The sequence below is a fragment of the Cynocephalus volans genome, chromosome 5 (genome assembly GCF_027409185.1).
Source record: "Cynocephalus volans isolate mCynVol1 chromosome 5, mCynVol1.pri, whole genome shotgun sequence".
NCBI classification, from domain to species: Eukaryota; Metazoa; Chordata; class Mammalia; order Dermoptera; family Cynocephalidae; genus Cynocephalus; species Cynocephalus volans.
In genome coordinates, this window is record NC_084464.1 from 37,432,811 (window position 1) to 37,445,214 (window position 12,404).

The following is a 12,404-nucleotide window of genomic DNA, read 5'->3' on the forward strand; positions in this document are numbered from 1 at the left end:
ATAAATCTCCAGGAAGTTCACATATTATGACTGAGCATGGACAAGGTTCTTTCTGAAGTTTAATCCCTTGCCTCTTTTTTCCCCCTTTCACTTGTTGATCCTGTTGGAAATTTTGTAGGCATTTGCACAGCCAGAATAATGGAAGGATGTTGGTGTGGTATTGCATTTTACATTGATTGCTGAAGGAAAATCCCATTTTACTCATTATTTAATGCCAGAATGACTTCCGTAATAGAAATGGAGCAATTATCTATAGGACATTATAGTTGATGGCAGAAAGACTTGCCAAACTGGACTCTTAATTTGCTTTCGATAGAATCAGTGGGATGGTGAGCCTATTTTGAGAGCTGCCTAGTTTCCTCTGTGCAGTGGTGCTGCAGCCAGTGGCTACCTGAGTGTAGAGCCTGGGGGCTTCAGATCCTCACAGGCCTCCAGGCAGAGGGTCTGGCTTCCTGCTCCTCCCCATGGTCTGCACACACAGCTGAGCAGTGAGTGTAGACTCCCAGCCAAAGTGCAGAGCAAGCAATCATCATTAACCAAATGCATCTGCCTTCTTTGCTATCCCTTTTCTTTAGTTTTATTTCAAACTTGTGGGACACACAGTTTTCCTGGGTCTGAGGTGTTATTTGTTACTGAAAAACTCTTCTGGATCCCACATCTTTGCCAGGTTGTGGAAGGCAACTGGGCAGGGCTGAGGGATTGGGCTCTGCTTGGAATCCATCTGATGCACAGAATTTGGAACAGTGGCTTCCAGAGGGGCCACCGGGGTGGCAGTGGCTGCTCCTCTTCCTCTTTTGGAATCTCATTTTTGTTTTCTTCTCTTCTTTCTCTCGTCCCTTTCTACAAAAAGAATAGATCGGAAACTTTTTGCAGATGAGGCAGTGTATAATGGTGGATAGTGATTTGTGGTCTGACAGATAGAGCTTTAAGTCCAGATCAGCCATTTATCCAACTATATGTCTATGAGCAGGTTACTCAGCCTCTCTGATACCTGTCTCCTCATCCATAAAATGAGCACAATAATATCTACTTCCCAAAATGTGTGATGACCAGGAATAATATAGACTCCTATCATAGTCCCCGGGATATAGTATGATTTCTAAAAATAATAGTCTTAATTATTTTATTAAGACAAAGCTACATTTCTGAGCTTGGGAATAGTCAGCATTTGAGAGGAAATTTCATAAAAGCAGGCTAATGCATGGCCATGCTATTCTAATGGATAATCCTGACCGAAATAATAATGTAAAAGAAGCCAGGGCAAAAGAGCTTCTAAAAAACAGGCATGATTATGTCAGAAGGCAACTAACTTACATATTTTAATAGCATTAAATTTGTTTACTTTCTTTTCTGATTATAAAATTATCTCTGCAAGTTGTAAAAAACAGTATTAAAAATAAAGGCAGGTAAACGTGAAGAAGCTGACAAGAACTCAGGCTAAGAATTCAGGTTCTAGGCTGACCACCCTGAGTTCCAGGCCTGGTTTTACCACTGACTGGCAATGCGACCCTGGGCAAGTCATTTATTATCTCCAAACCTCAGCTCCCTCATCTGGAAAATGAGAATTGACAGAGATCCTACTTCCATAAAATTGTCCTGAAGATTATAGGAGAAAATCTGCATAAAGCAATTAATTTTGTGCTACTTCACTAATTATTATCTATAATAATAAGTTATTACTGAGAGCTCAAAAAATATTAGCTGTTGTTATGATTATATCACAAATTGATCTAGAAACTGACATGGTTCTCTTACATAGCTCTAGTTACTATGATCTTTGCTATATTCATATGATTTTTCTATGATTTTTCCCAGATATCTATATCCAGTGGAATTTTGCTAGATTCCTTCTTAAAATTAATCACTTTTGAATCTGGATAATCATAATAATTTTCAATGATTCTGCCTTTTAATTGTCACTGAATTTGGCAATGGTTTTCAAAAGACAATAAGAGAAGATGGAAATAGAATCCAAACCAACAACAGAGTAGACAAGACATTTTTTTTCCAGAGAAAATTAAAGAGAAGGGAAAAATTCTAGACCATCTACAAAGATTAGTTGGAAGCAGGGGTAAGCCTCACTCTTCAAAGGAGAGGAGTGAGCCTCCACTCTTCTTGGAGGCCTCATACCACCTCCATGGGAAATCAGAAGATCCCCACTACTTTTGTTTCTGCCTCTCTATTTCTGTTGAGCTGCTGGTCAACAAAAAGGCACCTCTCAATGTAAACACCAACCAGTGTGAGAGAGACAGAGGTAATTTCTAAGGACTGAGTCAGACTATGGTCAGTAATACAAAATAGATTTAAAGGGCTTGCCAGATGATTTGTTGAGTTAAGAAGTGTGTACGCAGTAGTTGATTATTAATGTTCTCCTATGAAACCAGATAATTGAGGGTGCATACTTTTATTATATCTTTCTTAGTCTTTATTGAGTCTTGGTATTTTAGGTTTCTTAAAAAACATTCACCACGTAATTGGAAGGATGTTGTCAAGGGATGACCATTACCTGAATCTGACATTTCTTCGCTTTGTAACGAGTCCTCTACCATGAACTTTTCTTTATTCTCATTTTATAAAAAAGATCCAGGGGGCAATTAAACATACCAATATCTGGAATTTATTTTAAAAGCAACTATCAGAGCATGCTTGGGGTAAGCAGGGAACTAGCCCAGTTTCTAAGTTTACAGTACTGAGTCAAGGACCTTGATGCTTGCAGTAATAACCCTAAAGTAAGCTCATTTTATAGACTTTTAATTCTTGGACAACCATGCATGATGCATATGTTAACTTTGTATTGACAAGATTATTTGGTTACCAGAAAACCCCATTTCCCAAGCTCTGGAAAATGGTACCCAAGTCTGTTCTCTGTCAGTCTGACAAGACAGCAAGTCCCTGAGGGAACAGACACAATTTCTTTTTATAAAATCCAATTTATTAAGATATCACTGATATCATAAAAAAGCTGTAGATATTTAATGGATACAATTTGATGTGTTTGGAGATAAGTGTACATCCATGAAACCATCATCACAATCAATGCCAAACATGGATACATTAGCTGCAAAAGTTTTTGCAGCCCCCTCCCCACTTTTTGTTCTTGTTTTGTTTTTCCTTTTGTAGTAAGAGCACTTAATGTAACATCTACCCTTGTAGGAAATTTTTAAGTATACAATATTGTTAATCATTATGCAGAGTAATTTCTGCACAAGCTTTTTAAAGAGACTATAGCTCACTCAGCACAGCATAAAAATCAACACAAGATTCTACAGCTTACACTAGAAAGTGGAAAGGTAAGAAATTCATGATCTCCAGAGGAGAAATAGAAATGTGAACAGTGACATTAAAAGCCAAATAAATAGGTTACCCGAGATGACCTGGATTTCTGCCTGTAGATGGTGAGTTCCCACCCCCAGGCCTCCCTAAAGGTCTTTCTCTTCCCCAATAGACACCCCATCTGCTTTTCCCTGTTATTGACAGGAAGGTGGTGGGTAAGAGGGGATAATGCCTAACTTAAAGGATTGAATCTAACATATGCCCCTCCAAAGAGCTAGCCCTTAGCATAAATACTTCTTTCCACTTTTTAAATTGTAAAAATAATAAATACATCATAGAGAAATCTGAAAAGAGAGAAAAGAAAAACAGAAGCATAATCTGTACACTCTAACAGACTCAGTATGAACTGATGTCTCTCCTGTGTATAATTTGTAAATAGTTGAGATTATAGATAAGCATTTCCCAGTAATAGTCATTCAGTGAGCATATCATATTTCACCCATGGTTAGATCATAATTTACCCAAATGTTCCCCTATTGCTAGCAATTCAGATTGTTTCTCATGTCTGTGATTCAGAGCAATACTGAAATGAATATCCTTATGCATAAATCTTTCTCTGTATTTGGCATTTTCCCAGGAGTAGAATTACTAAGTCAAGGGGGTTGTACACTTTAAAATTCCTGGCGTCCATTGTCAAACTTTAGCAAACTTTTGAAGAAAGAGCAAGTGTGCTTCCCCAGTTCTTTCTCTGATGTCCTTTTCTCCAACCCTACTTTTCCTCCCTTCACTACCCAGAAAGCCGACAACTTCATTTGACCCAGACTTATCTATCAAGGAAGACGGCAGTCTGGTATATACATATTTTCTCGCTATGATGTTAATGACTTAATACGCGGCCATTCTGTGGGTGATAAACAGCTTTTAAAAGAGAGGATGGGTGTCAAGGCGAAGGCAATGCAGTCCAAAAGAATATCTAACAAAAGAATGTCCGGTGCCAGGTGTTGTGGGAACTGGTGGTAGGAAGACAGTTGGAAGACAGAAGAGGTTTTTCCCAGAGCTTCTCTAACTACAGCACAGCCATCCGTGTTTACCCTTGCCAGTAGACTTCCCAATATCTGAGCAGGCATTTCCATTTGCCTAGAAAAATGATCTTAAAGGAACACCAACATGATCCCTCATTGTCATTTTAAATAGTAATAATTTTAAATGGACAGAACTGGCCCTGAGTGTGAGATTTATCATCAATTATTTCTTCCAAACAAGCAGAGGCTGGCAGGTAGGTACCTGGACTGATGTCTTAAGCAATGAAATAATGCCTTGGCATCTGCCTATCATTTTGTTGTTTTCGGACACCATCGTGGCCAATAAATAGCAAAGTGGAGACAGAGAACACATTGTAATTTTGTACAATGAGGGAATGAGATTCTGGTTAATTAAGCATTCTGACTGGTAGAGAGTTATTATAGATGGATGACAATAAAGTGCACTTACCAACATTGAAACTATAATTCAGTTCTTCTAGGGTTCAGATATATGCAGGCCCTCAAAGTGATGATGATGACTTTAGGATAAAGATTTGGGGAGTGCTGCTTATGGAGGGTGTGAACACTAGCTTTCCTTATTTTAAGAGAGTTCTAATGTATAGGAAAGGGAAGGCATATAATAAAATCATGAAGACTACATTTGAGGACAGAGTCATTCCCTAATTCCATAGATACAATGAGCAGCTATTATGGAGAAGCACTGAGAAGATGGAGCCAGCCCTAGAAGTCCCCCTATTGCCAGGATTCAAGGGGAGCAGATAAACATTTTCAGTCAATTATCTCAGATCCACTGTCACACTTTTCCATGAGAGAGATGAGAAAAAAAATACACTTTTATATGAAAGACTATGGTATAGCGTAGTGAAATTGAGATGTACTCTGTGACCTGCTTGCCTGAGTTTTTATCCTGGTTTTGACATGTGCCAGCTGTGTGGCAGTGGGCAGGTTAATTATCCTCTCTGTGCTTTAGTTTGCTCATCTATAAATTAAGGATAAATGAATCTCATAGAGTTGTTCTGAAGATTAGAGTTAATATGTGTAGAGCCCTTAGGAAACCGACATGCACTTCTGTCCGTGACTTGTTATTAAAACTGTTATTAAGACTGAAGTTCTAATGGTTTCAAGTGATTTGTCCTCCGTGTCTGTGCTTTGAGTAATGGTATTCAGGTCTCCTGACTCCTAGCGAGTTGCCCAGCATTAAAAACATAACTCAGAAAGTCCAAAGAAACTTCCCTGACATACATCCACATTTGTGTTTCCTCTTGCCCCCTGTTCACATACCAAAATATTTCCCACTCATTTGAAGGAAATAATTACTTTTGTAGGAAAGCCTACTATTCTTCAATTAGGAAAAAAAAAAAAAAAAAGCTTGGAATAGTTTGAATGAAGTACATACATTGTCAAATTAATTCATGCTAATGTGTAAATGACTAGCACTCAAGTCTTTTTTAAGAATGGGGATTTGCCAAAAGGGTTCTGGGGCAGGGTGCCACTTACTGGAGAAAAGATGTAGCGACAAATCATTGAAGATGCTGAAAATCAAACATCCCCACTTGGCAACTCTACCACAAATGAGCTCCTAACACAGGGCCGCAGAGTGCAGCTTGCTGTTTTCAGGACCTCAGAGCCAAATTTCCTTGGGCTACACCTACACCTACCTGGCACTGACACCCAGGAAACTATCCTTTGGGAGCCCCAACAAAGAGAAACTATTGACAGTGTGTATCCTTGACAGAGAAGTGAAGTTGATCAAGTTTACCTTCTGGTCCCAGATTCTTTAGCCTCCTGGTATCTCCCCGAGCTTCCCTCCGCTCTGGCATTTATTCTTCCTGCTCTGCCATCTGGCTCCCAGTTTCTGCTGCTTCCTTCCCTTGTTTAATACCTGCTATCAGGGATAGATTTGGTGTCAGTCCTTTCCCCCGTTGGACAGTGTAAATTAGCATATCTTAATGTGCTCTCTGGTTAAGGAATGAAAGGTTTTGTTGGCTACTGAAGATTGTTTAGAAACTTCTCTGGAAATGAGGAAGACTTGGGACAGGGTTGGGTGATGGGGAATGTTTCCCAGAGCCCTGACACCAAATCCTGCAGGCAGCTGGCTGCCTTCTCTGTTTACTTATAAAACTACTCCAGTAATCAAGGGGCTCAGAAATCTGATTGGCTGGGTTTTCCTTTCTCACTGGACACTGACTTTTTAATTTAGATTCATCACCATCATACAGCTTCGCCAGGCCAACCTTTTCTCTGTGGGAAGAGCTGAAATAGTGGAATGAGCACTTAATTGGAGTCAGTGGACTCGAGATCAAAAATGCTGCTACAACTTTGTAGCTTGGCAAGATTTGTTTTCTTCGAAAAGAGGCAACAAAAGGAGCTTTTTAAAATTCAAAGATATAACTGGATAAGTACATTTGTTTACAGTCATTCTTGTGAAATACTTAAATAAAATAGGACCAACTTCTTTGCAAATAGTAGACACATACCTCAACTCTGATGACCTGATTTTTGGTGGGTAATGTACATGATCAGGCAGAAATAGGCAAGTTCACACTGGTAGATTAACTGTCAAATACTCAGTCAGACTCTGTTTGTGGCCTCCGCTTCCTGATCAATTTCTTTTCCCACTTCGTCTTGTACCATCTTATTGATTTCCTGACTGACTCCCCTGTCTACTCTGTCTACCTGATTGTCCTGACTGGCCCAACCAGCCATTTCACCAGCCACTCCTTTGTCTGGAATTAGAAAATGTGTTCCCACCATAATATTCTTCAATTTCAGGTAATTTGGCTGGCACATTTGGAGAGTATCCATTTTGAATCATTCCGTTCTGCCTGTGACCTTTCTGACTTGGCTGTGGGAGCATCAATGCAAACACCCATATTTCCTTCTAGGAGGCACATTCTGGTAATTTGGGACACAGCATTACCACTCAGCTTTCTGTTAAGTTCTTTCCAAGCAGTGCTGACATTCTGTATTTCTTCTAGGCTTTCCAGTGTCATGGTCATAAACTTCTAATCAGAGGTGATCAAAGATTGTGGTTCAAAGCTTGATGCACCAGAAATGTGGGTTAATGCTGCAGCTAATGCATACATTGCCCCTTTCTCTACTATCAGTCTCTGAGCTGATGGTCTGAAAAAATCAATAGCAGCCTAAGAAACAGAAGCCAGAGACCTGATGGCATCCATGCTTTTAGATTTAACTAAATCTATTGTAGAAGGAACACCTACAGTTTTAAAAGTAATTCCTGCTCTTTGTTCCACGTATCTGAGTTGACCTCTTACTCTTGCTTGATAAAAATATATGCAAGTTCCTGTCTGGACAGCTGTACCTGTGCATCCAGAGTGATGGATATAGGACTCAGTGCCCTGTGGAGAACTTTGAATCACTAGGTCAACCTCAGGAATGTCCACACCAAGGGCAGCCACATTGGTTGCCACCAAAACTTTAAAACTACCTTCTCTGAAGCCTTTCAGTGTAATTTCTCTTTGTGACTGTGCAATATCCCCATGTACACACTGGGCATTTTGTTTTATGTGCGGATTAATGGCCATTTCAGTTACATTTTTCTTAGTCTCACAGGAAATAATTGCCCTTCCCTCAGGCCTACTGTAGACTTGAAGGACATCTTCAATAATTGCTGGCCTCTGAGACCAATGACGTTGGATGGCCACATGTTATACAGTAGTTACAGCCTCTTGAGTCATTTTTCCAACAAGGTCAACCTATTCACATCAGGATTTCATGTATTTTTTTGTAACTTTATATACCCACTGTGGGCAAGCTGCAGAAAACAAGTAGAGTCTGAGTATTGTCTTCAGAATCACTTTTGTAGGATTTGTGGATAATATCTTCAATGCGTTCAGCAAAACCTACGTCTAACATTTGATCCACTTCAAGCACAACATGGCACAGTTTAGAAAGATCCAATCAGCCACTCTGCAGATAGTCTTTGACATGACTATGGGTCCCAGCCAAGATGTCAATACCATTTTGAATATGATTAATTTGGCTTTGATATGATGTTCCACTATAAAAACATGCCACACTGAATTTTCTACTTGTATCTTTGAAGTCTTTGGCTACTTGGTTTGCCAGTTCCCTTGTTGGAGCCAAATCAAGTACTTTGGTGAGCAGCTTTTTAAAATTGCTTCTTGATTTCTTTGGAGTTTTTCAATCAAGAAAAACTCTTTCCTGTTCCTGTCTGTGCTTGAGCAATTAAATCTTTTAACTTGAACAGGAAAGAGATAAAGGTCTTTGACCTTCCAGAAGTGTTAGTCACTTTAGAAATAGGGAAATTGGAGAAGGCCCCTTCCTTTTGTTTATATGTTAGGGTCTCCTCTAGTTTATTATCACTTGATTTATGAGTAGAACTTTCTAAGGATGACACTCACTTTGATTTTTTTCATATTCATCGATATCTCCATTTGGCAGGTCTTTTCTCTTTGACTTACGAGATTTAGAGAGTTCATCTGAAAGTTGATCAAATCCTTCTTCAGTGTCTCCATTTAGCTTCTCTTTCATTTTAGCCCTTTTTGGGGGCATCCAGGCCACCTGAAACACTATATTTTCTCATTTCTGGTTTCTCATCTGAGTCATAATGGTGCCTGGACTTCCTTCTATCAGTCCAGCATTGTGAAATGTGTTTTTGGCTTATCTTGATCAAATCTTCATAACAGCCCTATAAGGGAAGTGCAGGTTCATAATCCTTTATCCAAAATTCTGATATCCATAAAGCTACAGTTTCTAGAGTGCTTTTGCATACCATTTTCTCATCCATAAAATAAGAATGGCTCTCTCACATCTTCATTGGCTGCTCTCCCTTTTTCTTGTGGATGGTCCTTAAGTCTCCATTCTCTATGTACACTTTCATATCGCTTTCATGGTTTAACACACACTTCCAGACTCCCTTCCTCACTGGCATTCCAGTTCTAAGAATCCTTGAAGTGATTGGCTTCTAGAGTAAAACCCTGGCCAATGGCCATAAAGGACGTGCGTGCTGCTTAGCATAAATGATCCAGTTTCTCTCCCCCTCCCTTACTCTGGACACTTATCAGAGACTCTTCAGAGCTTGCCAGCATTTACTACTGGGGCCGGGAAGCCCTTGAGGGCGATGGAGAGGGGCAGGCCCATGCAGAGGTGGGTGGGGAGTGCCAAGCATGGCCTCACCATTTGCTGCCCAGCAAGATGTTTAAACTCTCTCTGAATCTCTGTTTCCTATCTATAAAAGAGATGTAATTATTTACCTTCCAGGGTTATCGTAAGGATTAAATGAAATAGTCTATGGAGAATCATTTAAGCATTGCTCACGTTTGCAGGCCTTTGAGCTTAAAATCTTTTCCTAACTAACAGGCATCACAATTCCTTCTTAGCCCCTAAATAATCCCTTGGAATAAATCCTGCATCCCTAGCTCAGAAATATAAAGTTCGATTTTTATCCACTATAACCCTTTTTAAAACTAGGGGCACAAAAAACTCATACAGAGAGATAATAAAATGTGTCTTCTCTCATCACTGCTGCCAGATAGAATTTGTAATCACAATCCTCTAGTTTGAGGCAAAATATATTATGGTTGCTAATATGGCAGGCAAGAACCATAGGGAAGTGATGTGGAAGTAGTTTTTTTGTTTTTTGCCTGAAGGGATATGCTGAGAAATGAAGCTGTTGGCAGGAAACTCACCCATGGCAACACTTGGTGGGACGAGGAGATAGGCTTGTTCTCTCACTCCCCCATGGCCTTTCTCCTCCAAAGCCTCTTGAAGGCAGGACTCCCCTAAGCTTAGGGAGCATCAGGGAGGGTGTTAAAGGGTGGGGCTGCCACTGGCTTGCCTACTGACATGTGACTTTTGTTGTCCTCAGCCCAGCATCAGCGGGGTGGACCTTGATAAGTTCCGGGAAATTCTCTTACGTCACTGCGATGTGAACAAGGATGGAAAAATCCAGAAGTCAGAGCTGGCTTTGTGTCTTGGGCTGAAAATCAACCCATAATTTCCAGATTGCTTTGCCTTTTGCTCTTATATTTCTGTGCTCTTGCTGTTAGAAATGTATCGATGCTTTGCTTTGGGGACACAGCGGGCATGCTTTCTCACAAAAGGTGTGGTATTCTTGGGCAAGGGGAGGGACTCCTGGGCCTTCCTTCCAGTGGCATGGTCCATTCTTGTCTCGCCGAAAGCCCCCCATGCGGGTTCTGTGTTGTTTTCCTCTTGGCCTTGGCCTTGGCCTTTCCTTTCCCTCCAAAGACTCAGCTAACCTGTTAGATCTGCTCTGCATGTCCTTCCCCAGTCACCAGGGAGGCAGGGGCAGCTGAGTCTGTCCATCTTGCGCTCTTCTTGTGGGCTTTGTGCTGACTCTGAACGGTGCGTGGCATTGTTGGCAGTTCTGTAACTTCTGCAAATAGATTTTTATGTGAAAATAAATCTGCAGTCGGAAACAAGATGTACTGGCAATTGCTTTTGTGTTGTGACCTTTGAAATGTTCTCTCTGTTGGTTTGACAGAGAAACCACACTTATCTAACTGGGGCAGGGAAAAGAGGAGAGCAAAGGGCAGTGTCCTCAAGGAACTCACCCCACCAACCCTTCATCAGTTCTCAGATGCCCTCACCAGAGCCAACTCTCTTTTTATTGGATGGAGAAGACCAGAACACTCATGCTGGACTGGGTTTTGTTCTGAAGTGCTTTATTTGCTCACAAGGCCAGGCAAGTAGAAATACAGAAGAAATCTGAAGAAAATATTTCCTACATGTATTAGTCTGTTTCTGTTGCTTATAACAGAATACCTGAAACTGGGTAATTTATAAAGATATGGAATTTCTTTCTTACAGTTTCAGAGGCTTGGAAGCCCATAGTCCAAGGAATGCATTTGGTGAGGTCCTTGTTTTTGGTGGTGACTCTCTACAGCAGTGCAGGTGTCACGTGGCAAGAGTGGGCTAAGCAAGAGTGAGCTCACCTTCTCACTCATTCACCTTATAAAGCCATCAGAACCACACCCATTAAACCATCAATCCATTTACTAGGGCACAGTCCGCGATCCAATCACCTCCTAAAGGCCCCACCTTTCAAATACCATAATTAGATTTTCCACCCTCCTAACACTGTTACAATAGGGGTCAAGTTTCCAATACATGAAATTTGGGGGGACACATTTAACCCATAGCACCAGGTAACCCAAGCATCTGCTTCCCCCTCCATCCCTTCCTCTCCCTACAGTGTCATCTTGCAAATCCAGGATTGCTGAGGCCTTCTGCTCTGCCCCTGCGTGCTCCAAGCTGCACCGTGCACTCCTGCTCACTCCTGGAACTCGGACACAGTCCCCTTGGGAGGGGTTGCTTTCTCCTGGGGCAGGGCAGAGAGGTTGATGTGGGGCAGCCCCATTTTCCTTTACTGTCCTGACACTTCATTCTCCATAACTTCCTTAACCTCATACCAGACTGTGCAGGAATTGCAGACTTAATAAAGTGTTACAGATAATTCAGAAAAATTATAGTGTGGAATAGTGTATTTAGAACTGTTCATAACCCCCAAATTCCACTGTTCATGGGCCCCTCTCATTGGCACACCCTGGTCCTAACCTGATACTCTTCCCCTCAGGTCTCTCTCACGTCTAACATACAGATAATTAATGTTAAGAATCAGTATTTATTAATAACTTTCTATGTGTCAGGTACTTCTAGGTGCTTTCCATACCTTAAGTAATTTAATTCTCACCAAATAGCTATGAGATAGATACTATCATGATACCCATCTCAGAGAGATGAAACTGAGGCAGGTAGAAACTGAACATGTCTGTTATCATACATCTTGGAACTGGGAAGTCAGAAAGTCTGGCTCTGGAGCCCATGCTGCCAACCACCACATTAACTATGGCCAATTTTCATGCACCTTTCAGGAAACCTTGGCCCCTTCCCCTCCCCACAGGTTTGGTCTTACTGTGGGATCCATGGCAGGACATTTCTCTAAACCTGGGGCACTCAGTCTGGGGTTACATCTCATGGGAGCTTAAAGAGAGTCCAGGAAGCAGTGCAGGGCAAGCTGAGCAAGCCAGCTTTTTCTCACTGTCCAAATGCTGAGCTGAGGGTACACACACACCCTTTATAGGA

The 12,404-nt window shown here is 41.1% G+C and overlaps 1 protein-coding gene and 1 pseudogene across 1 annotated transcript in view; one reads left to right on the forward strand and one right to left on the reverse strand.

Annotated features, from left to right (window-relative positions):
- SCGN (secretagogin, EF-hand calcium binding protein) overlaps positions 1–10,296 on the forward strand; it is a 46,703-nt gene extending 36,407 nt beyond the window's left edge. Inside the window, exon 11 of the mRNA XM_063098423.1 lies at positions 10,168–10,296. Within this exon, the coding sequence (XP_062954493.1) occupies positions 10,168–10,296 (129 nt within the window). The remainder of the gene's footprint in view (positions 1–10,167) is intronic.
- On the reverse strand, positions 7,985–9,180 carry LOC134378118 (ATP-dependent RNA helicase DDX50-like; annotated as a pseudogene).
- Positions 10,297–12,404: the final 2,108 nt, after the last annotated feature.